This window comes from Epinephelus lanceolatus, chromosome 10 (assembly GCF_041903045.1).
Source record: "Epinephelus lanceolatus isolate andai-2023 chromosome 10, ASM4190304v1, whole genome shotgun sequence".
Lineage (NCBI taxonomy): Eukaryota > Metazoa > Chordata > Actinopteri > Perciformes > Serranidae > Epinephelus > Epinephelus lanceolatus.
The window spans coordinates 16,495,714-16,520,585 of record NC_135743.1 but is presented as its reverse complement, the minus strand read 5'-3'; the positions used below and the strand labels follow the sequence as shown (position 1 = coordinate 16,520,585).

The 24,872-nt window shown below is 41.2% G+C and overlaps 2 protein-coding genes across 6 annotated transcripts; both read left to right on the top strand.

Moving 5' to 3' along the window:
* The first annotated feature begins 1,106 nt into the window (after window positions 1-1,106).
* On the top strand, window positions 1,107-15,508 carry g6fl (g6f-like). Of its 4 annotated transcripts, none has more exons than XM_033640102.2 (11): window positions 1,110-1,297; window positions 3,047-3,142; window positions 5,468-5,734; window positions 6,053-6,088; window positions 6,432-6,767; window positions 10,677-10,943; window positions 13,946-14,062; window positions 14,261-14,334; window positions 14,604-14,630; window positions 15,004-15,050; window positions 15,366-15,508. In XM_033640102.2, exons 1-11 carry the CDS (start codon window positions 1,225-1,227, stop codon window positions 15,370-15,372), a joined length of 1,347 nt encoding a protein of 448 aa, XP_033495993.1. In that variant the 5' UTR covers window positions 1,110-1,224; the 3' UTR covers window positions 15,373-15,508. The 4 variants fall into 4 exon arrangements, with proteins under 4 accessions (XP_033495994.1, XP_033495992.1, XP_033495993.1 ...); XM_033640100.2 differs by having other exon boundaries at window positions 1,112-1,297; window positions 2,813-3,142; XM_033640101.2 differs by lacking the exon at window positions 13,946-14,062 and having other exon boundaries at window positions 1,109-1,297; window positions 2,813-3,142.
* Window positions 15,509-15,581: 73 nt separating this feature from the next.
* On the top strand, window positions 15,582-24,787 carry abhd16a (abhydrolase domain containing 16A, phospholipase). 2 transcript variants are annotated; one of them, XM_033640099.2, is made up of 20 exons: window positions 15,582-15,975; window positions 16,559-16,615; window positions 16,698-16,764; window positions 18,222-18,308; window positions 18,585-18,670; window positions 18,822-18,895; window positions 19,095-19,202; window positions 19,427-19,541; window positions 19,645-19,746; window positions 19,853-19,916; window positions 20,049-20,098; window positions 20,400-20,523; window positions 20,663-20,767; window positions 20,851-20,914; window positions 21,086-21,142; window positions 22,208-22,270; window positions 22,382-22,458; window positions 23,276-23,374; window positions 23,490-23,536; window positions 24,122-24,787. In XM_033640099.2, the coding sequence occupies exons 1-20, from the start codon at window positions 15,730-15,732 to the stop codon at window positions 24,203-24,205; spliced, it is 1,776 nt and encodes a 591-aa protein (XP_033495990.2). In that variant the 5' UTR covers window positions 15,582-15,729; the 3' UTR covers window positions 24,206-24,787. The 2 variants fall into 2 exon arrangements, with proteins under 2 accessions (XP_033495990.2, XP_033495989.2); XM_033640098.2 differs by having other exon boundaries at window positions 16,556-16,615.
* The last annotated feature ends 85 nt before the right edge of the window (window positions 24,788-24,872 follow it).

Below are 24,872 nucleotides of genomic sequence, written 5' to 3'. Positions count from 1 at the left end.
ACTTTCCAGCTACCACCCACTTTACTTACACAGTGCACCACCTCTTTTATTCCTCTCCACCTCACACCCCTTACACCTTCCCTTCGTTTACACTTCACTTTCCTCCTCATTCCTCCCCCCTTCTCTGCCTCCCTCTCTCCCTCTTTCCGTGTCATTCGATTTCCTTTGTCCACTCGTCCTTCACTCCTTGCTGTTATTCATCCTGTCCTCCATCCTCGTGCTCTCCGGGGGTCTGTGGCAGTGATAATGAAGCGCATAGTTAACAGATATTAGCTCATTGGCAGTGGATTCATTAGACAGAGCCAAGGCTTATGGTGATTATTTACCCATAGAGGAGGGGCCACAGGATCAGTACCATGCTCTGTGTCAGCAGCCACAGGCTTCTTTGAAGTCACACTGTCTCTGTTCCCTTGCAGCACTCTCACACTTCTCCTCTCCCCGGGTTTTCTCATTCTGTCTGAGCACCTCTCCCTCCACAGCTCTCCCTCCTTGCTGCTTTCCCATTTTTTTTCTTTCCCTGTCATTAGACACCCACAATACATATCTGCGTTCTCTCCCTCTCCCTCTCTTTCGCTATCTCTCTTCGCCGCCCCCATTCACCCAATGGTAATTATGGAAAAATCTGTAATAGTGCTCAGAGGAGCTGATAATACCTTTAGCTTAATTAAAGACATTTATGGGATGTAAAGACATGTAGCCTAGGGGTTGCTGTGCACCCACACTAACCCAAACTCTTTATTTCTCGCTTTTTCATCTCCCTCAATCCCTCGCTTTCTGCTATTCTTATCGTTTTCTCTGTTTCACACACACATTGTGATACACACCAGTACATGCTCATTCCTTTTGTCAGACTGGATGTTAGGGTCAGAAGTTCTGTAACTAATTACCCAGAAGTTCGGCACCAAAGTGTTGTGAAACATTGTAGGCCTACATTATGGGGTAAGGCTTGTGTGGGGTTAGGGTAGTGCCAGTATATCAGCCTCAAACACACACATACACTCACTGGTGATAATGACAGTCTTTTCCTTTCGATTATTCCAGTGTTGGCCACATCCTGTTGGGCTGAAAGATGCGCAGCAAACTTGTTAACATGTCAGTCAGGGACACCAGGAAAGTGAACAAAACTTGGTGTTCTGGAGTGTACTTAGAAAGGTCACAGTGTTGGAGAGACAGCTGGTGCAGTGAGAGTGTTTTTTTTTTTTCTTTCTTTTCTTTCAGTGTGTGATGGAGTCTGGTTTTCTCGCCGTTATTCTTGTCTCCTCTTTTGCAGTGAATTCCTCTCACTCTGCCATCACAGGTACGAAATACTTTCTGTGATATTTGCAAAAATATTCCTAAACTGATCTTCCTGGGGAGTTGTTAGAGAGGAAACAGGGATGAACCTGTTTCCTCCATATTTATTGGCTTTCATGTGACCTTTAGAAAATAGGTTCTCGTTTTTTTAAAGTCTGTCCTAAAACAACACGTCCATATATGAACTGTAAGGGTTGTCAGTCGACGTAATCCACAATACCTCTTCTGTGTATGATGCATTTTAAATGCATTTGAAGCTAATATGATGCTTAAAAACATAAATTAGATAGTCTTGTTCCAAAGTTAGTCTTTTTTTCTACAAAGTTCTCTCTTTTTGTTTCAATATATCTGCCACAGCTCAACAAAGATATGCTGCCCAGGGAAACAGAAAGATGGCATTTGGTACAAAAGAGACTGTAACATTGGAATATACCCATTAGATTTGACTCTGACTGCTGAGACCTCATATAATCTTCAGCAAAACTCTAGAGGTCTTCTTCTACACTGAAATAGGAATGTGGATTTTGTCTTCCATCAGTTACACTGAAATTGCTTTTGGAGGAGATCTATTTGTGGACAGTATGGAAAGAAGAAACAATTACAGGGACCTGTAACCATTTCAATGTATATGGGCACGTGTGTTTTAAAAGGTACAGTGTGTCGAATTTTGGAGGATATACTGGCAGAAATGGAATTTAATTTGATAAGTATGTTTCTTCGGTGCATAATCACCTGAAAATAAGAAATGTGTTTTCGTTACCTGAGAATGAGCCATTTATATCTACATCTGTCATGCAGTCCACCGTGATGCATCACCATGTTTCTACAGTAGCCCAGAACAGACAAACCAAACACTGGCTCTAGATGAGGCCATTCACATTTTTGCATTTTCACGTTGTTCTTAGTTGCTAGCAGCCCCGCTGCGACAATCAGCATCAGAGATACACTAATTTGTAATGTGAAATTTTGTGTTGTTACTGGTTTAAATCACCAGGGCTGTTTGTTTTCAAGTGGAAGGAACGTCTGCAGACAGTAATAATGCTCATGATCAGAATTAAAGTGAGCACAGCACTCATTAAGTTATCAGAGAAAAAAAATGAGCATACATAGCAGCCTGTCTGCAACAAGCCAAACAGCGTAGGAAAAACATTGATTTGTTGTCAGTGTTTTTACCTGTTTAAATCACGTGGTCAGTTTTGGATAGTAAGAGACCTCTGTGGATAATTCAAGTCTAGATTAAAAACCTCCTGAGCAATGAACACTGAAAGAATTCTAACCGGGAGAAGTTTCAGCTGGTTGCAGTCTGTGATCCTCTTTGCTAGATGACACTAAATCCCTCTAAAGCTTACACACTGCTCCTTTCAGACAGACTGGAAAGCATGTGAACCCATACTTCCAGAACAAGATAAAAACACATATCAGCACTGTCGTAGAAGTGCAGAATTGTAGGGCTTTCCAAAAGACTCGCCTGAGTAACTCACCGGTTATAACGCTTGAGTTTCTGTCATCTCTTCCTCAGACTGGGAAGATGTTGTGGTGGCGAGAGAGGGCATGCCTACCACCTTGGTCTGCACTGATACAGTCAGGGGTGCCGTGGCCATTAACTGGATGGTGAAGTCACTTGGTGCGGATGATTTGAAACTGGTTCTCTCAGCCAGCGAAACTAACGAGTTCTCGGGTGGTGCCTCGAGGGCATCCATGCAGTTGAGTGACCCTAACTTTCAAGACACAGGGGTTTTCTCTCTGTCCTTAGTTCCCACAATGGAGGACATTGGTCTCTACTCATGCTTGATTAAGCAACAAGAGAGGAAACTGAAGGAGAAGATTATCCTCTTAGCCATCCTTACAGGTAGGAGAATCAATGGGTTACATGTCAGATTTGTACACCACCTGTACCCCATAGGAATATTTCGACACTATACATCATTAGTTTGTACAGCACTCATATCTCTATATTATCTATTTAAATATTTATTCACATTAGTTTTTTATTATCATTTAAGTGAGATCTTTATACTTTTTAAAGAAATTTTACAGTCCTCTAAATCTCTCTGTGAGGCCTCTTGAGAAATGTTACATAACTCTAACCAACTAATTATTTGCTTGATTGCCAAATTAATGAGAATCCATAACCAAGAAATTACTTTTACCACACTTCATTTCCATTTCCTGCAGTGGTGAGAAGTTACAAAGTGCATTTACTCAAGTGCTGCACTTGTACAATTTTGAGGTTGCACTTGAGTATTTCTATTTTATGCTACATTAAATTTCAACCACTACAGTTCAGAAGTTAATGTTTTACTTTTTACTCCACTACATTTTATTGGACAGTTTAAGTTACTTATTGTTCCGCGAATTAATATTTTACATCCAAACCACATGATCATCTTATAAAAGCTAAAGCCTATGCAGCTCTTAACATGTTATTTCATCACTGATGACAATCCATCAATAGACTTAATTTTTTAACATGAAACTCTTGCTGGAAACATGGAAAGATGGTCTTTTTTTATATAAAACTGGGCTGTATATGCAGTACAAAGACACAAATACCTCTGGAAATGGTGAAGAAAAGGGCTGTCACATTTGCTTTTGCTCAAGAGGTACAAAACCTAGTGCACTACACTGTCCTGGACCAATAAATGCTACTGTGTGTGGGTGACATAATCCAAGCTTGGATGTTTTTGCCACAGGAAACAATATGGCAGCCAGTTTATAACAAGCTGTGCATTCCAATACCCATACTACCATACTTTATAGTATGCCAGAAAAAAAATTCAGTATGTCCCAACACGAAGTAGGTGAAATGCAGTATGCCTAAAATACCAGGATGTTCTACTACATCTGGTCACATTTTGCAGTATGTAAGAGAGCATGCTTTTCTGGCTATTCTGACCCACCATCCTCTGCGTAGTGGGCGATTCCTCATGTCGACTGAGCCTCAAACAGATGTTGGCTTGAAAGCGAATTGACAGCTGTCAGAAGTCCCAATGACGGATGACAGGGCATACAAGTGACTGATGACCAGTCAGATAGTAATAATGGGAATATTGATTGTTTAAATGAACAAAATAATCAGAAATGTTGCAAACAACAAAAGGATATAACTATGAAAATAACAACGGCAGAGATCTGCAAATGTAATTTCACTGTCACAAATCTGTGCAGTCATAACTTTAATGTTAAAGTACATACATTGCAAAGTAACAACAGCAGAGCCCCTCAGGTTGATCTCCACCTCTGGCGAATTCGCTGAGTGATGTTAATTTATCTCCAAGGTAATGGGTATAATAGCAAGAGGGTCAAAGTTCAGGGTGTCATGCAATGAGACAGTAGTACGTCTCTATTGTGTGCATAGTGCATGCAACAGTACATACTTTTTAAGGGCAGCTGAAGCACCTACTAAAACTAAAATGAAAAAGTATGTGATTTGGAACGCACCCAAACAGTCTGGATTTAAGCTAAAATATGTTTCTGAAAACATTTGAGGCGAGAAAACGACGACACAGAAACAGAATCTTGGTTCATATTTTATCAGCATTGCTTAGTTTTACATTTGGGCTCAGTATTTTCTGTTTAAATAATACAGGAAACAGTATGGCACCCACCCAACGGTGCACTAAAACATGTTTCTTAAGACATTTCAGATGACAAATAGGCAATATAGAAACAGAATCTTGGTTTATATTTTATTCAGAACTGCTTAGTTTTATCATTTAAACTAAAAAGAGTTTGGTCTGCATTTGAGAGAACAGGGGTAGGTCTTTCTCTTGATCTGCTTCTTTACTCTTTGTGTAGGTACAATCTGTAGTTTACACAACCACCATAGAGCCAATAAAAATCTGCCTTGAGCTGAGAAATGAGCAGGGAGATCTCAGTACTGGTCAGATGGAGGAAAGTTCACCACAGCTCATTTACACATATTACCCACACTGTAATGAAACAGAGCTGGTTGAAAATCTGCATAGTATCCCTTAAAAGGGTCTGTTGTGCATAGTGAGCACTTTCACTTTTTCTACTTTAAGTATATTTTGCTGGTGATCCTGATCTGCTTCTACAAAGATAAAAATGAACTGTTGAACATTTACTTGTGATAGAATACTTACATTGTGGTATTGCAACTTTTACTGGGTAAAACATTTTAAAATCTCTTCCACCCCTCCCTCATCTCCAGTGACGGTTGTCCCTGCTGCACCCATTCCTCAGCAAAGCACCCTGCGGCTGATTGCTTGTGTTAATCCTCCCTCTGCCGCCAAAAAGATCACCTGGGCAGCACCTGGCGGCATTCCCATAAAGAGTGAGACGAAGCCAAACACAGGCACAGTGGCCAAACTGCCACAGGTCCAGAACAGTGACAATGGGGCTTATGTTTGTATGGTTCACCCTTGGGGTAACAGCAGCAGCGCTCTTTTCCCCTTCAACGTGGAGGTGACTGTTGATGGTGAGACTGATTTGAGAGAGAGAAAAGCAAAAGCATTGAGGAATTGAGTGCATTTATTGTTGCTTTTGTTGATGGTATGAGTGGGCATCAGTGCTTGAAACTCTAGCAGCAGCATTATTTATTTAAGCATCCTGTAGCTACATTTCTTCAAAGTATTTACTTTTATAGACCAGTTTCAAGCTTCAAAAGTCTACTGTAGATCTGCACTAAAATTCAGCCAGTCCTCCTGTGAATATTATAGTTGCTACATTTATGTATTATTCATTATTTGCTTTTTGCCCCCACTCCCCCACCCCCTTGCTTCCCTTCTCTCCACAGCTGACAATGTGGCCTCATTCACCAGTATAACACATGGTGAGTGACTTTGTAACACAAGCAGTCTCAAAGTCCTGTGTCAGCAGCTTGCTAATCAGGCAGAGCAGAATGCAAGACCAACTGAGGAAGTAACTCTCAGCATATAAGAACGTAATCCCCATTGTTGTAGGAATTTTCCTCCTATCTCCATTTCCCTACTCTCTTACTATTCTGTTTACTCTATCTGTCTTCACCTCACTCTTCATTCGCTCTCTTTTCATTCTGAATTCCCTGTCTATATGTCTGCTTGCACTGTTATGTCTTCATATCCGGCTTTCTCACTGTCTCATCCATTTTAACATTCTGGTTTCTCATGTCTGTCTTCTCCCCTCCTTGCCTGCAGAAAGCGAAGTCTCCACTGCCACTCAGGCTCAGACCCCTTTCCTCATGACCTGTCCTGGTGTCGTGGGAGACTTCGTCAGGCTGCACTGGCTACCTCCAGACAGGAAGAGGGCTACTGATATGAAGTTGGTGTACGAGTACGACCGCTGGAGGGATTCCACCATTTTAACAGCGCACAGCAAGAAACTCATGCTTGCCGGCCCACCCTACAACGCAGAGGCTGGGAGCTTCGCCTTTCTGCTCACTCCTGGGTTGCAAGATGGAGGCCTCTATGTCTGTGACGTGTTCCAAAATGACAACGCCTTCAGCAACAGGGTCACGCTGAGCGTGCTGAAAGGTACGAAACACGGTCAGGAGGAGGAGAAAGACAAGGAGGAGGTGGATTAGGAGGAACAAAATAAAGGGCAGGGATGGATTTATGAGACAAGTGGTGTCACTTCTATAATAACCTTGTGTATTTGTGTTAAATGACATAACATTTTGTGGATGCTGTTATGCAAAGCAGCTGTGATGAAAGGGGTTGACAAATCAAAGGGGAAAACCAACATAAAATGTCTTAGTAAGGTGCTGAGCCATCAGGAGCCTCCAGAGCAGCTTTTATGCTCCAAGTCTTTTGCTGGAGAGATTGAACATCACTCTTCCAACAGGTTATCTCTCATGTGATGTTTGAATCATGAAATATTCCATAGGTGTTTGTCCAGGTTGACATATGGTGACTGCGACAGCCACAAGATGTGACTGACTAACAGCATTATCATACTCATCAAATCATTTAGTGACCAGTCATGAGCTGGTTGGAGGCATCTGTATTTGTAAAGTTTCTCCACAGTTTTATTTATTTCTGTTTTTTTCCTATAATTTGTTTCTTATCTATACTTTATCTAAAGGAATATTTTGAAAGTTTGGATAAAAATCTTATTTGCTATCTCACTGAGAGTTAGATAAGCAGACGGATACCTCTCTCATGTCTGTGCTGTAAGAATGGAGTTGGAATCAGGAAGTAATTAGCTTAGCTTAGAGAGAGGAAGAGTTGGATTCTGCCGGAGCAAATTAGTTTGTAATCAGAAGTGTTTATAGTTGCTCAGAACACTGACACAAAAGCTGTCATAAGTTGAGTTTACAGCCAAATGTAGCACACATTTTAACTGAATTTGCAGAAAATCTGCAACAGAAAATGAGATAAGCAGTAGGTGAACTAATTCTCCAGTCGGGTGCCTCTGCAGAGGAGGGCACAACGAGATGATGTAGTTAAAAGAGCGCCAGTCAGACCTCGAATTATTAAAAAACAATGAATGTATAATAACAGAGGGCACACTGGACAATGGATAATATCACAGTTACGTGCTCTTGGTGGAGTTCTGTGTGCATAGTGCGGTAAAAGCCATCCAAAGACGATGAGGAGGATTTGCAGTAGCCTTTGCAATGACAACATGACTGTACATCATCAATCAGTTTCCATTGCACTTAGTCACACTTGCCTCATGAGCACCAACTTTTCCACCTCCCTCAAGCTTAAAAACTTTTTGCCATATCTCAGTTTTTTTTTACAATTTCCAGCGTTTCCTCTTAGGTTTTTTATGCCCAAATTGAAAATGCGCATAAAAATAGGTGGATGAAAACGCACCTACAGAGAGTGCGAGATGTGATATCGTTTAATTACAGGGATGGGGCATATTTTAAGGCAATCTCTTCTGCGGGGCATCCGTGGTGTTGAACTCATGAAGACACATGAAAAGTGAAGGAAATAATTGGGCCAACAATGAAAAAAGAGAGAGAGAATTCAAGTCCTGGCTTCTCTCTCCCGTCGGCACAGCAGGCAAATCACAAAATTGTAGGTTTCTGAAAGTTGCACAATTGGTGGGACACTGACTCTCTGTTGGTTGCCTGGCAACCTCACTGTGACAGCAAGACTCCAAAAGTCACTTTATCCTCTTTAGACATAACACGCTCCCAATTTTTTGCATTTCTGCTTGTGTGTGGATTAACACATGAGACATAACTGAGGAGTGACATCTGTACACTGGGCCATGCCAGGCGAGCTGTTTCCCACTGCTTCCAGTCTTTATGCTAAGCTAAGCTAATTATTGTCCTCTGGCTCCAGCTCCAGACTTGGTGTGCATGTAGATATGAGAGTGACTGTTAAATTAGTCTTTATAATCTGAGCAATGTACAAGAAAGTGCCAAAATAAGCAGCAGAAGGTGACACAGTGAATACAGAAACCTCTCTATAGAAGCATTTACTCTGCTGATGTGCCCTTAACCCTCATCCTACCAACATATTTAACATACAAGGACTACTGACAAGAATAAACTACTGTTAAGACACAACCATCATGGGAAAATGTAAAACATATATACTTTTCTTCACCACAAATTGCAGCTTTTATCTCAAGTATAAGTATTTGGTATATTTTAGTTTTCAGTAAGTTCAAGTAAACATGATTTGTGTTACAGTATATACACCACCAAAAAAGAATTGTAATAAACCCACAGTCATTCAAACTTCTTTGTGTTTCGCTACAAAATTAGACAGAGACATTGGTTTCAGTGTGACCCTCTGTCAAAATAAAGGCTAAATTAGTGTAATTCAAGTTTTGAATTTCCAATTTGTACATGAAAAATGAATGGTGTTTAAATAGAACTGTGAACACATATAGTACAAGATTTGGTTCATGCTCTGCTCAAGGCATACTGGCAGGTGACAGGAGGAGCAAACATTCGCTACCTTGCTGTCTGTTTTGGGAGCAAAGGGAACACCTTTTTACAAGTAGATTTTGCAGGAGAATATTTTTCTTGAATTGATCAGTTGAATTTAATAGTCATAATAGAATAGTCATTCTATAATGAAATGATCATCATGCTGCTTTAGAGAAGAGCTTTAGGGTCATCGACAGAGCACATGAGGAAATCTGTGTCTGCTGCATCAAAAGTCTCATCTGTTAAGGTGAATTTTGAGATTTTCGGCTGTTTTGCATTCATAACATGTCTTTTTTCAGACTAATGGGAGGAATATGTCCTGCAAACTGCATTGGCTGCCTTTGACTGGCACCCAACACATTGGTACTTTTAAAAAGTACTAATTTAAACAGAGGCAGAAAACAATGATATAAAGTCGTTAGGAACAAATTAATTGACAAAGTTGTTAAAAATTTTGATGATAGAACAAAGCATCTGTGAGATATGACAAAAAGTATACCTCTAGGGTCTGTGGTACTCCAGTTGGTAGAATGAGGGTTAAGCAAGATAGCTCCCAGTGTATTATTCTCACAGATCATACACTGAGGAATAAGCACGATTTTAAGCAAATTTCCTACAGCTATTAGTAAAATGTGACATTATTAAATGCGAACATTTACAATATTGCTCATGAAAAGGAACATTTGCTGGATTCATAAATTTAAAGAGGAACATCTGTTGATTTTAATGTGAGAGCCTTGAGGAGGTTTCAACCTTTGCAGAGTACATTTGCACCCACACAAGCATAACCCAACACACACACATGCACGTACAATGCCCTGTCATGGAGGCCTTGGAAGACTTTACTAATCACAGTCCCACTGGCATCCATCACAGCCGCCCAGACATGACCAGCCAATCCGTCACTGTCACTGTCACCCTGCTTCACGCATCTGCATCCCTCATACACACACACGTACACATCCACCCACACACTAATCATGTGATGCATATATTTTTACCCCACCTCATTATAAGTATCATTATGTATGATTATACCTGCTGCCCTCCCACCAAGGCTGTATGTGGCCCACACTGATCACACTAATCAAGGCTGAAATGTGCGTGTTTTTATGTGTGTGTGTGTGTGTGTGTGTGTTGGGGGGGGGGGGGGGTCTGTGGAGCTTGATTACACCCAGATGGATCCTCATTTCACTTTGATGAGACACTAAGCATCAGTCACAGTCAACCAATGCATTAGCAGCAAATCACTTTAATGAATATATATTATTTTGACCCCTCTCTGAATTGTTCTTTGTTTTTCATATCACTCTCCCCTCACCCAATTACTCTCTGTCTGTCCTTGGCCTTTTCTATATTCACACACTACCCTTTAACTCACTTTCTCGTCCTGCCTCACTCCTTTCTCTTCCCTCCCGCCTGTCTTTTTCACTTACTCATCCTTCCTTCGATTTCTTTTCATTTGTTTCATGCGTCTGTAACATTTTCTCTCCCTTATCCTCCTACACTCCTCTTCCCTCCCCCTTGCCGCTCTGCATCACATCCACAGTTAAAATCAGCTATTCCTCCTCAAAGCTGGAATTGGGGTGCCTGTACTCAGAGCGGTCTCAGGTCCAAAGTGCTGTTTGGAAGTACCAGAATAAGAGTCGCCGGCTAGAGTTGTTTAGCAACCGCCCTGGCAGCATTACCACCACTCTGGCCTTACCCATCGCCCCTGACACAGCCGGGAACTACACCTGCATCCTACGGCTGAAAAATGGCCGGACCGTCTGGGCAACTCAAGCTGTCACACTGCCCCATGAAGCTGAGAAGGATGGTATGGTATAACAAAGACTGGTCTGTTTGCTGATTTTCTATATCAACACTATACTACTTTATTTGCACATGATTCCTGGCAGACTTCCTGTCAGCTCAGTGGAGATAATGAACCATGAATGTGGAAGATTCTCGAATATGTGCTCTGTGAAGCGTTCTGCGGTGAATTCAAGCCAACCACAGGTCAATTCTTCTGCCAGAAAGCCCACGGTTTACGAAAGGAAAAAGCTTCTGACAGATACCATATGTTATGCTTTCTTAATGCAGTTGAAAAGGTCACAGGTCAAGACTTCTGTAAGGTTGTGATTTGCAGATAATATCCAGCAGGAATAACTCGGTCCATTTACGTGCCCATTTTTATGAGAAATCCACCACAGTTGTAAAACTCAGCTTTTTTTCTGAAATATAAAACTTAAAGGCTATCGTTTTTCTCATCACACTCACCCAGCTGATATGCGAATATAAGAAGACAGGACCTTAGGACATCTCTCCCCACAAAAACTAAATTATTCAGGCTTATTGTATTGGTGGCTGTGGGGGAGCACAGGAGGATGTGACAGTTGAATGGATCCCCCAGCAGAGATGAGTTCACTCCCCATACCCCAATACATCACTTGGGTTGAGGGGCCCAGAGCTCATCACGATGCATGCTGATGGTAAGGCTATAAGAGTAATGGAAATGGAGGAAAGAGTGAGAAGGTGATAAAGATAGGGAGCTGCAAGATTTCGCCTGATTGGAGAGGTTGGATCAGAAAAAAAAAATATAGTCGGGGCTGAATTTGTCCAGTGGAACATGAGGAATTTTATACTGAGCAGAGTGAGAAGTTCAGATAATGTGAGTGTTGGATGACCTACATTTACACTGCTGAAAAGTGACAGGTTGCACAAATGCTGCAATAATGCAAGATAGCTCCAAAATTCTTGGTTATTAATAAATAGTATGACAATAAGCAGTGACAGTTAAATGCTTATAAATAGTTCTAATGAGGAGGCATCCAGAGATAGTGAGATTTGGCACAGGGCTGGCTCTAAGAACAAACTGAAACAACTTTTTAGTTCACTGAAAATGGCCAATACAAACCAATACAACAAGTGTTGTATAAACACACACACACACACACACACACACACATACATATATATATATATATATATATATATATATATATAATTTGGAGATATATTATGCGCTGTAAGCCAAATCTAAAAACATAGTGCCTGTTGTAGAAGTAAAAAAAATCCTGAATAATAGAAATCCTTTCAGCAGTGGCACAGTTCAGAGAATGCAAAATGGAAGCAATCATTGTGCTCTGCAGCACATAAAATACTTCAAATGTCAGGGATGTTCTGCAATCATTTGCTATCCTGAGTTGGTCCATCATTTGCAAAGCATTCAAGCAGTTCTTTGGTCTGCCTTCTACCAGCCACCCTCCTCTACAATCGCACTGATATAATTCACCCCTTACGTCATTTGAGATGAAATAAACGAGGTAGGGAAGAAGTGCCAAATTAAAGGAAAGGAGAAGGTGAGATACAGAAAGATGAGAAAAAAGGTGGAGAGAGTGACAAAAAGAGAGAAAGAAAAGATGCCGTTGTGAGAAACTGGGAGCATTTATGCCATACTTCGCTGCACTCAATTACCATAATTCATGCGTTAAAGCTGGCACAGAGAACAGTGCAGGTCAGTCTCGGGGTCAGTGCTCACTACAGTATTCCATTAGCAACCTCGACACATATTCACCAATCAATTACACCTCACGCAGCACATAATGATCGATCATTTTGAAGCCGGCTTAAAGCAGTGACACCAGTGCTGTGAGGTGAAGCCTTTAACAAACAAAATCTGACGAGCTGTCTGAGTGAACTTTACTTTTGCCAGGTTTCTGTCCATCAGACAACCTCAAATTCCACATAGAGACACTGTATGATTTGTTTGTGTATTTTTGTAGTTCTGGAGTAACTTTTTCTATTTATCAGGTTTCTCTTTTGTAATCCAAAGATATCTGACAGATGTGATCGCTTTGTGCTCCATGAACAGTGAGCAGGCGGTGACACAACACTTGCTCAGGTACACTAAATTACAGCAGTCTCTGTGGAAACGAGCACCTCCCTCCTGCTTCTCGTGTCGCCCTGTGGCTGTGTTTTGCAAAGCTGATGTCATCCTCATTATGCAAACAAACCTGACAAGTTTGATAGCAAGCATGAGCTATTCTAACACAATTTGAATACAGTGAGCAAATGGTTTGCTTATGTAATGTTTGTGATAATCAGGCCCACGCTTTCTATCCACCTGTTTACCGATGCTACATTGACAGGGTTTAGCTGAAAGACAGATATTTACATTGTTTGTCAGTTTGCCTGGAGGCAGTTTGTTGCAAGGTTCAGATGTCAAAGACAGTGTGCATGGAAAAGCCTCTCCTGGCATTCCCCACACTACACACATAACTACATACATATTTAGATAACAATTGAGGGAATAGGATTTGCAAAACTCAAACTACTTGGTATGGAAGTGGCATTTTGGAGATTTTGTGTAGCCTAATGATCTGACAGCATCTGGTCTCTTTGATACTGGTGCTTTTCTTTTTCCCATCCACATTTCAAATTGACAGCGTTTACTGTCCAGACTGAGGGTCTGTCAGATCGATGTCTACCCAGCTGTCGTGCAGACTATTCACCCTGTATGACAGAGCCTGAATTTTTTCGCCCTCTTCCTCTGCGCCCATTGTCTGTGACTGACAGCAGCATGATGCAAATGCATGTAACATGTTCAGGAAGTCTCAACATATCTTTAAATCCATAGCTTGAAGTGTGGAGAAAAAGGTGGCCCCCTCTTAACTTGAACAAAAGAGCAAAGTGGAGAACAAATAGCAATGACTTCTCCTCATGTCATTTAACCAGACATGCTCATAGCTCCACAAGTTATATATTAACACCGTTCTTGGAAACATTTGTGTTTTTTTTTTGTTTTTTTTACTCTGTCTCACTTTTTTTTTTATTTAGTCAAGATCGACACCCCCTCCCTGCTCCCTTTTCTCTCTGCTTTATTACTCCTGGTGCCCCTGGTTGCTGTGGCTGTCTGTGTGTTGCTATGGAGACAGAAACACATTTCTGATCGCGGTGAGTCTTCCGGCGTTTTCTTTTTTTTTCTGACAGCTTTTCATGTTCTGTCCATCTTTGGCCCCTGCCGGCTGCCACTGAGTGATGCGGGCCGTGACATCCTCTGGGGTTGTTGTAATGAATCTGCCCCCATGCCCCTCCCTTCCCTGTGCATTTGTGTGTGTCAGACTGTACTGGTAACTATCTCTCTGTTCTCAGGTATTGAGCAGTCCCTGTCTGTCCACTCGGGTGAAGCAGAGAACATCTATGAGAATCCTGAGGATGTCAGACAGGTGACGCATTCAGACGTTTTCAAAAAATAAAACACCCATGGATGAATTTCCTTGCTCTTTTTGCCCTCATCTTCCCCTCTAGTATTTAGCACTCCTTCTCTTCTCTTTATGTTACTCCCACCCTCCCCTCTCCTATCTTGTCTCTGTTGTACACTTTTTTTTGCTTTCCTCCTCTAATTCTGTTTCCCCCCTGATTTCCACTATCCTTCCTTTTCTGTCACTTGTTGTTCATTAAACCTGTTTTCTCTGCTCTCTTCCCTTCCCAACAGGCTCCCCCCCAGGGCTCAGTCTACATGGTGAGTTATTGTGTCGTCCCCCTGCGCACACACTCAAAGGCATGGTGCATGTGTGTGTTTGTGAGGAGTTGTGACACACACATCCACAAATGCATGCAGACTCTCACTCTATTGCCTCCTCCCTAAGCTGTCAGCAGATGTGTCTTCCCTCACACTTGCAGTCCTCTCCTCCAATCTGTCAGCCCTCTCTCAGATAAACCCATTGCCTATCAACTGTCACCCTTACATTAGTGGTATTAACAAATCAATCTCATTACACAGGGTACAGAGGGACATAAATCTGGCCTCAGTACCATGAGACTCTCTTTTTATCCTCCTCTTCACTGTTCCACTCTTCCCCTGCCTCCCTTCCCCCTTTCCCTCTTTATGCCAGGATCTGAAGCCAAGAGGAGAGGATGATGTCTATAAGGAACTGGAGCGGTAAGCAAAAAGCCTTGCATCACCTGTGTGTGCTTTTGTATGTTGAACTGTAGCGTGTGTATGTGTGTGTGTGTGTGTGTATGTTTGTACTGTCACTCATCTGCCCCTCACACTCCTCTCACACTCACCAATCATGCTGGCCTGAACATCACTCTGACACTGTGGCATAATATCACGCCATGCGCTGACAGGCAGCGCTCCTTCGCCCGTGTGTTGTTGTTGCGTGGGCTGTCTATGTTTGTGTTTAAGGAAGAATAAAAGAGACTGGGGGACGAGAGATTTTTGTGCGAGTTTGTCTTTGTGCTCTGTTTTCAGATACTAACAGTGTCAGAGCTGATCACCTACCCACATCTCATCCTCATCCAGCTGTCACATCCGCTCAGTTCCCAGCTGCAGCAGAAGGCCTTTATAAACAAAAGTAACAACTGAATGTCAGAGTTGGGATTTGAAGAAAAACTTCAATGCTTCAGGGAGATGCAGCTCAATTGTTTGAATGCTTTTTTTTGTATTCTATGCTATCCCTCTTTATAGGTACTTTATTACTGATTTGCTTTGTAGTGGAGAGGATTCACACAAGAGTGTAAAATGTATCTCAAATGTGTTAAGGTTAATGTTATATTGTCTCTTATGTACTTAAACATTAGGTACTGTGCCAGTTGTCTTGTACTTCTATTGATATATGTATTTAAGTGTAGTATTTCTAAATAAATATGTTGTCTGTTATGATGCTTGTCTCCAGTACATTCTTTCAACCCATTTCTGGGCGCTTTCGCCTTTGAGATTTATGGTCAGCGCAGGCTTCCGTAGTCCTTGCAGTGGAAGAATGGCCGGCTGGATGTTGCTTCGCTGTATTTTAGGGCCCCATTTACAACGAATTCACCGTTCAACGGACCAGTCTCGACCTGAAGGCAGGGCCGGGAGAAGGGTAGGGTTATCCACAATGTTTTGCATTTGTTTGAGAACAGCCGACTGCGAAAACCGAGCAGTATTTAATCTCTTAGCACTGATGTAGCTCCGGCTGCGCCCCCGGAAGTGTCATGTGTATGTTTTTGAAACCCTGCTGTCACCGCACAGCCGCCGGGGGTGACAGTTTGTAAATGAATGAAATGACAGCCGCACATCAATACGCCTGTCTTTTCATGTGCATTTCATTTCTGTCTCACCGCCACGACAACAGACAGTCAAACTTGCGGTTCTTTAACTGTAACGTTATTGCTCAATGACATTAACCTGGTAATGCTAACGCTAAGTGCAAGCAGGTGAAAGGAAACTTTGCCAAAACGGGAGAAAAAAAGACAGAAGCTGAATAGTTAACGAATAACACCAATGAACATATGACTTTACTTTAACAGAGACACTATACAGACTGTGTAATAGGAATATCTATCACCTTGTCTCTTTAAACGCCCACAGTCAATCAGTGCTACTAGCTAGCTTACATTAGCAATCTGAAAGTCAGATGTTAGCAACAGTGCTCATGTTATGAACAGCAGTCTCTCTCACAGCAGGGATGGAACTACCAACCCAGGACTCTGGAGAAACATACTGACAGCATCCTCGGTTGGGTCAGTATGGTTGTATGATTAATAATACTGTGTGAAAAAGATTTAGAAGTGCTGTTAAGTAAAGTTTGTTTTCTCCCTCCAGGCTTCAGCACTGTGGTCCCTGTCCTACTACAGTTCTCCTCTTCTTCTCTGCTATCTGTACAGGAAAGGTAGGTTGATTGAATCATGTTTGGTGGGGAACACAAGGTTTGTTCTCTGCTCATTACTGCTGTCATGACCACAGCTGAAATTATTAGAGCTATTAGTCCTTTAGTTGACCAACTGCAAACTAATGCGCAACAAATTGATATGTCAGTTATTAAGGAATAAAAAAAAACAAGCTCTGGTTCCAGAATGTGCTGCTTTTCTCTACTTTATATTTTTTTTCGCAAATTGAATATGTCTGACTTTTGGACTGTTGGTTGGACAAAACAAGACATTTGAAGCTGTCATCTCAGCAATTAATTGAGAAAACCATTGCCACATAATTGAACATGAAAATAATCATTGATATTAGCCATAGTTGTGACGTATAATCAAAACAGTTCATGTCACAAAAAGGGACAGACATGGTTGTGCAAAAGGAGGTAATCCTGACAAGCACTGGGTGACAATTTAGAATGATTATTTATTGAATTTCAGTGAAATAAAATCAGGATGTTATGTTATCTCTGCAAAATTCTATAGTCAAAAATGCTGAGCAAGGTGTAGCTATAACATTTATGTTTGATGGAAAAAAGGTTTTATTATTAATTTTATTAGGGATGGGCGTTTTAAGTAAATTTTATATTCAAGTACAAGCATTAAATTATTATTGATTACTAAACTGAACACAGTGAGATGCAAATTTAATGCTACATAGCTTGCACATTTATTTTGTTGAAATGCTTCCCAACAACGCTCTCATGCCTGGTTGCCATTATCTCTGTTAGGTTAGATTGCGGGATGTCTGACTGAAAATGGTGAAAGTAAGCGGGTGTACATATCTGTCATTTTTGTTCTATTGATATGTGAAGGTATATAAACATCACTGTGTAAACTTTTAATATAGAACCAAAGTATCAGAAAATATCCATATTACTATCATGATAATCATTTCTTCCTCGTCACCTAGGCTTACTTGCATGTAAACAGTCCCAGCTTTGTAAAAATAGCAAATTGCATTTTTTTTTTCCATATGTCTTATTGCTTTATGCTATACTTGGAGTTTATATTAAAATCTGAACTGGATATGTTTCAGTAGGAGTCTTTTTTCAGAGTTTTTGGCAGTGATGAATGTCACAAAATGTTTTTTTTTTAATTCTGTATGACATTTCTCCTTCCATTAAGGAAGAAAAACTGCCACTGGGGGGATGTTCTCTGTTCTCCTACAAGTGGGATTAATATAAAGTTAATCAACTGAATCATCCAGTGAGACTGTGCCGCAATAGAAATTAATTGCTTGAGGTTGTGTGCTACTCTGCAATGTGTAATTGAGCTTCTGATATTGATTTATGCATATGGTTGTAGGGTAGTTGTCAGACTGTGAATCTTTGTATTGGTGCCCGTTAATGAGGCTCAGGTTTAGCAGGGAATGAGAGGGGGTTCATTTGGATGTCTGTGTCATCACTTCTTTGTGTATTTTTAGGTTACATCTGCAGCAGCAAGCTGGTTCCAGTGAGTCAGTATGTGGGAACAGTGCTGGTGTGTCTTCTAGGAGTGGCCTGTCTTAGAGGTGGGGCACCAGATTTCAACTAACTGGCATGCGATGACTAATTCTATTCTTTCATCTTTTACATATCACAACATATGCTGCATATTCTGCATGCCAATAAGATTTCATTAACATTGAGCTTGTTACACAAGGTCTATACCCACAAAGCATACTAAATGCACCCTTGAGGCTTTGCAGCAAAATGCTGTTTGTGTTTTATGTGTACTGTTTAGCCTATATCTCTCTGTGTTTGTGTTTTCTTTCTGCCTCCCTTCCATCTTTCCTTTTCTCTTCCAGGGTGGGGGAGATGGAAAAACTCTGAGTATCTACAGTTTATCTCCGTTCTTGAAGAAACCAAGAAGAATCACACACCATCAAACAAGGTAAGATCATGGCAACTCCATACAATCACCGTTCATCAGGATTTGCTGTCGGTGTTCTCCATCTTTTGGGGTATAAGGTGACAAAAGAATAATTACAAATGTGTTTGTAGGTGTCCTTAATGCTGAATTCAAGGAATTACTTTTTTTCCAGAAAAAACTGAGGTGCTACGACTTTGACTTCTCGTATTGGCCTTCAGATTTCAGCTGGACGGAAGTCAGCAATCCGTACGTTTTTGCTTTTATATAATATTGCCATTTGAAATGGCCGTGTGTTTGCTGCAGTTCTATTCCCTTCAGGGTCAGTTCATTATGAATACATGCACTCACAGCACTGTGAAGAACATTGGATAAATGCGCCCACGGAATGTCAAATGCTTTGTGGCTCATCTGTTTCATTATAAGCCTTTGACTCTGTGTGTGACAGAAAACTATCCAAGGCTGGTGTTTCACTGCTAAAGCCCGAGCCCAGATTAAGAGGAGCAGCAGACAACGTCCTCAATTCTGTGCGCACTCTACCATGCCACATCATCAGGTAAATGTAGTTTATGTAGCATGATCCAAAAATTAAGACTGTGTGTGACTCCAAGATGACACTGCAGATTTGGTACAATTATCACAGTAAGGGGATAGATAATGTCTGCTTTATAGAAGGTTCCATCATATTTCACCACAATTCACCCTTTTTATTTCAGGAAAATGTAAAGTATTTGCCCAGTGGTATACAGAGTCATCATCTCTGTTTTTTCCCCTCTCCAGTTTTCTTATTGCCCACTCATTTGGGAGGAGGATGCTGTACCCCGGCTCTGTAGGTTTACTGCAGAAAGCCATGAGGCCCATGCTCCAGCAAGGCCAGGCTAGGTTAATAGAAGAGGTAGGGATAAAAAAACAACACACACCCATTCTCTAACTGTCTATACTCACTTTAATAAACGCTGATCATCATTCTCTGTCAAAATGCCTCCATTTTGTCACAGTTTGAAGGCCAGAGGAATAAGCTTGTGGCCTGCGATGGCAACGAGATCGACACAATGTTTGTGGATCGAAGGAGAGACAGCGGACAGAATGGCCAGACTCTGGTTAGTGTCTGCAGTGATTTGCTGTGTTATTGTCCTCAGGCTTGTTCCAGGGTCCCACAAATCTCGTGTCACATCGGTCTCTTGAATTGTCTGAATTCTGCCACAGGTCATCTGCTGTGAGGGGAACGCAGGCTTCTATGAAGTAGGCTGCATGAACACTCCACTGGAGGGTGAGAAATCTGCCACTACACAAGAGTGATAAGATATTTTATAATGCCAAAGCACATAATTTATATTAGTCTGATATTGTTGTGTTTCAAGTATCATGCTGTACTTAAATCTTGTGTTTATGTGCACTGCAGGTGGCTACTCTGTACTGGGCTGGAACCACCCTGGCTTTGGAGGAAGTACAGTAAGCAGTGTTTTCAGTTTTGGTTCTACAGCCATAAACTAAAATTAGCTTACAGTGTATGCCTGTGGTTCTCATAGTCTTAATACAATGGGGAAACAATGGCATGTTGAAATTCTGGTTTCAGTTTGACACATTGCACAAGAGGCCAAGCACACTCCCTTGGTTGATATTAACTGTGTAATGGAATTCAACACTGAATATCTGTTAACTCTTCGTTAGTACATTGTTCCGTAGGTGGTTTGAGTGCTACTGTGATGTTTGATAATGCATGGATGTTGCTTCACTTGTATTTTTCTGCCAGGGAGTTCCATTCCCCCAGAATGAAGCCAACGCCATGGATGTAGTGATCCAGTTTGCAATGCACAAACTGGGCTTCCAGCTCACTGACATTGTCATCTATGCCTGGTCCATAGGAGGATTCACAGGTACACAAAGACCAGAACAGTATATGATTAATGGGCACTATGCTATAAATGTAAATTGTGTTATTTAGTCCTTCGTTCATGGTTCTGCTTATCCCCTGCTCCTCATTTTGTCCCTTTATCTCTCCATGTCCTTTCTTAGCCAGCTGGGCAGTGATGTCATATCCAGAGATCCAATCGGTAGTGTTGGACGCCTCCTTTGATGACCTCCTGCCGCTAGCCCTCAAGGTCATGCCTGACAGCTGGAGTGAGTCAGGATTATACACTCTATAAATTGTTTACAGTTGGGAGCTTTGTTTTCGCAAATGAAACATTTTGGTTCTCTCTTAGGGCCGTTGGTACAACACACAGTTAGGCAATACATGAACCTCAACAACGCCGAGCAGCTTCTCAAGTGAGTGTGTATTTATAGTGACACTAATCATAAAAGTCAAAGTCCACATCATTGAGCATTACGCAACATATTGGAGTGTAATTGTGAAAATGACTTTTGTTTTTTTTTTGTTGGTGTAGCTCACAGCGATGTGGCTGATGACTAACATGTCTACTTCTCTTCCTCCTGCAGATATCAGGGACCAGTGCTACTGATTAGGAGAACCAGAGATGAGATCATCACCACAACGTGAGTTCCAACAGTCCAGCATAAAATGTATTAGTGTATCGTGTAGCAGGTTTGCTTCCCAGTGGGTTTGCACAAGCTTGAGTGCTCTACAACGGTTCAGTTAAAAAGAACTTCTTTTTTTTATTTTTTTGCCCTTGACGTCGGACTGACACAAAAAAGGTTCTCTATAATGAAAAGAAACCCATCATCCACTGAGGCACAACAGCTTTTTTCTTCTCTGTTTTTTTGATAGGAAACATTTTTTCTTGTCATGAAGCAGTCAGTGACATTTTGCCAAGTAGTTAAAGAAGTAATATTTTGACCTTCCTAGCCAATCATTTGATTGGCTAGGAAGGTGCAAGTCATTCATTGTTATTAATTTATAGGGGCATTTCAACCCAAAATCAAAAAATATATATTTTCCCTCTCACCTGTATTGCTGTTTATCAGTCTTGATTGTTTTGGTGTGAGTTGCCGAGTGTTGGGAGATAAGGCCACAGAGATGTCTGCCTTCTCTAGAACATAGTGGAACTAGAAGGCACTCAGCTTGTGGTGCTCAAAGTGCCAAAGATACACTGAAGAAGTCAACAGCAATGTCTCTTTACAGAATCATAACCCAGTTACTCAAGATAATCCACTGACCTTGTTGTGAACAGTTTCATGTAGGAACTATTTTCTTTTTACCAAACTACACCTGTCAATCATGTCACAGCACAGAAGGAAGTGTGCACTATGTATTTGTGAGTTCAGGGTGAACTGTCCTATTAACTGTGGCATGATTATGCACATCAGTATTCTATATATACAGTAGATGCATGGTAAATGGCATGTCATTTTCTGTATGACATGATAGCACTTTACCCCCCAGAGTAGTTGTATAATAGTTGAACATGATTGTAAACACTCAGTCACACAAGAGAACTACCCAGCACTTGAATCCTCCACCGTTTCTAACAGCAGTTGTCAGTATGATGAGGGTTAAGTGCCTTGATGGTTAATTCAGATGAAGGATAAAGCATTCAATTGCCTACTCAGTGATCACAAGACCACTGACAGTCATATTAAGTTGTACACTGTGTATTACAGAGGTCCAGAGGATGTCATGTCTAACAGAGGCAACGACCTCCTGCTCAAACTACTACAATTCAGGTTGGTCTTCTTATTTTCAAACACCTAATTTCAGTACTCTCATTGTTGGATACAGTCACTATATTTGGACACAATAGATTCGGTAAGTGCTGATGTCATTTCCCTGCATAGGTATCCAAAAATAATGACAGATGAAGGGATTAGAGTCGTCAGGCAATGGCTGGGATCCTCCAATCCCTTAGAAGAAGGTATGTGTGACCACTATTTCACTGTGTCTGACACTTTTAGTGGCTTTTAAAGGGTACTTTTTTCCCCAACATGGACCCTATTTTGCATATTTTAGTGTCTAAGAGGGGAAAACAACAATTTTTAAAACGGTCCAGTATTGAGCAAGCCTGCTGCAGCTGGCAGCCGCATAACAGGCTGCAGTGTGGACACTCTGGGCACATTTGCACTTTCAATTTGTGTCCACAGAATGCCTTTGTTTTTGCCACTGGCTCGCTCAGATTATTAGTAAGTTTTCTGACAACTTATGTAAAGGATTCCGGCACAGATCAGTCTTTTTGGTAAAGAATTAAATCCTTTTTTTAAAGCCACAAACTGGCTGTTTATCGCTTTCGCCAAACCCACCAGAGTCCATTTAAATAAACAGTAATTTTATCATTGTAAAACACACTTCCCTCAAAGATAAAGAAAACAAAATAAAACTCACAGAAACTGTCTTGGTTTGTGTTTCCATTATTTCCACAATTACCAACTCTGGTTTGGTTTAAATTAACCCTTAATTCACCCATTTAGATGTAAAAATATGCTGGCTCTATGCACACTAAAATGACAGGTTATTTAAATAGAGTCTGGTGTGTATGGCGATTTAAGGGCTGTTTCTGGTACTCTTCACAAAAAGGGTTTTTCCCATTTGGTAATTAGATGTAAATCACTGGAAAATGGGGTCCACATTAGAAACCATTGAACTTACCATTTAAACTCTGCAGTTTTTTGTAAATTTGTACTCAACTTATTGTGTTAAACTGATGAAGAAATGTGTATGTCACTCTTTCTGTGCAGCATCTGTGTACAGTGGCTATGAGGTGGACGATGACTGGTGTGTGTCTGTGCTGCAGTCGTATCAGGCAGACAGAGATGTTTTGTTTCCATGGAGTGTTGGTAAGCCCCTGGGTCCTCTCAAATTTACTAGGCAAATACACTGCACAGAGCACTACCCTCATATACGCATTTCTCTTACATGACCTCACACACTCTGTTATGTATCTGTTACCAGGTGAGGACATGACTCTGGAGGGAAGGCGGCAGCTGGCTCTTTTCTTGGTGAGGAAATCTTTGTTATCCGTGCACTCAATCTCCATGTGTACAGTTGTTTCTTCTGTCTCGTTTAAAGGGCAGCCACCTGTTGTCTTTATCATACTGCTCTAAATCAGGATACAAAGTCTAATTTCCTTTACTACAATAAGCCCCATTTTCCTGTTTAAGGTTGGCTTCCCTCCCCTCTTCTCTCACACTCAAAAAAAGAAAACATCACAGCTATTCACAGACATCATTACCACTGAGGAACACTATTCTGGTCGCCATAGTAACCAGCTCACCTGTGCTCTCAGGTTGACTGGTGTAATATATTTCACCGCGCTCAGCTTATTGAAGTCATTTAACATCAAACAAGAGCAGTGCCATCAATTACAGCTAATGCTATGCTTTTCCTCCCTCGGTAATTCCTTCTGAATTAGGCTTTATTCACCTCCCGTGTAAACCCTTAAGAGATGGGAGAGATTTGTAAGGCACTGAGCCAGAAAGACTGAACCTAATATAATCAAGTTCTGCACTTTTTGTTCATTGCCCTCCCACACCTCTCATTCTCCATTCCTCCTCCATCCCCGCTGTCTTTTCTCTCTCTCCCAGGCGCGGAAGTACATGCGAAACTTCGAAACAACGCACTGCACCCCTCTCCCCGCCTCCGAGTTCCACTCACCCTGGAGACTGTAAAGAAAGATGGATGGATGGATGGATGGATGAGAGGGAACGTGCGGCAGAGGATTTGGATGGCCTGTGGTCCAGAGCGTGTTCCTGGCATGGTGTGAATGTATTACTGTGATTTTGTTCCAGATTTTTCTCGAGACAGATACGTTGTCATGTATAGTGTTGCTGTGGTGGCAACTGGAAAGATCTGGTGTACTACCCCCCGCCTGCCCCCACAAACCTGTAAAATATGGTACATCTTTTTATTTGAGGTTAGTTTTTATTCTTCCTTTTAGTGTTTGTCTCCAAAAAAATAAAAAGGATGCATTTATGTAAATGCACAAGCCATCTCTCACTCCTTCCATTGTTCCCTCTTTGGCTGTATTTGTAAAGAAGCAATTATTAGTAGGAACACATCGCTACAATTTAAATAATAAAAGTAATCTTAACAGTAGAGGAGTTTTAATCTTTAAAAATGCAGCCAAAGTGTTCAAGCTTTTCAGGTTTATTTCTTTTCTGTGGACACTATCTTTATGAAAAATAAGCTGTATCCTAAAATGATGCTCTTACATGTCCTATTAAATATGCTGAATAAAATGTTTGACATAAGGGACTGAATTCATTTGCTCATTACTCGATACAAGTGTTCAACAAATTGCACAGACTTTCAAGAGACTGAGATTAATAGATTGCC

What these genes read in the sequence shown, in the direction of transcription:
- g6fl (XM_033640100.2), top strand. Translation starts at nt 1,225, where the DNA reads ATGGAGTCTGGTTTTCTCGCCGTTATTCTTGTCTCCTCTTTTGCAGTG. An exon ending in CCATGAAGCTGAGAAGGATG is followed by an intron (nt 10,944 to 13,945) that starts GTATGGTATAAC and finishes TTTTTTATTTAG; the next exon opens with TCAAGATCGACACCCCCTCC. An exon ending in ATCCTGAGGATGTCAGACAG is followed by an intron (nt 14,335 to 14,603) that starts GTGACGCATTCA and finishes CCTTCCCAACAG; the next exon opens with GCTCCCCCCCAGGGCTCAGT.
- abhd16a (XM_033640098.2), top strand. Translation starts at nt 15,730, where the DNA reads ATGTATTTAAGTGTAGTATTTCTAAATAAATATGTTGTCTGTTATGAT. An exon ending in AGGAGTGGCCTGTCTTAGAG is followed by an intron (nt 18,309 to 18,584) that starts GTGGGGCACCAG and finishes TTTCTCTTCCAG; the next exon opens with GGTGGGGGAGATGGAAAAAC. An exon ending in ATCACACACCATCAAACAAG is followed by an intron (nt 18,671 to 18,821) that starts GTAAGATCATGG and finishes CTTTTTTTCCAG; the next exon opens with AAAAAACTGAGGTGCTACGA.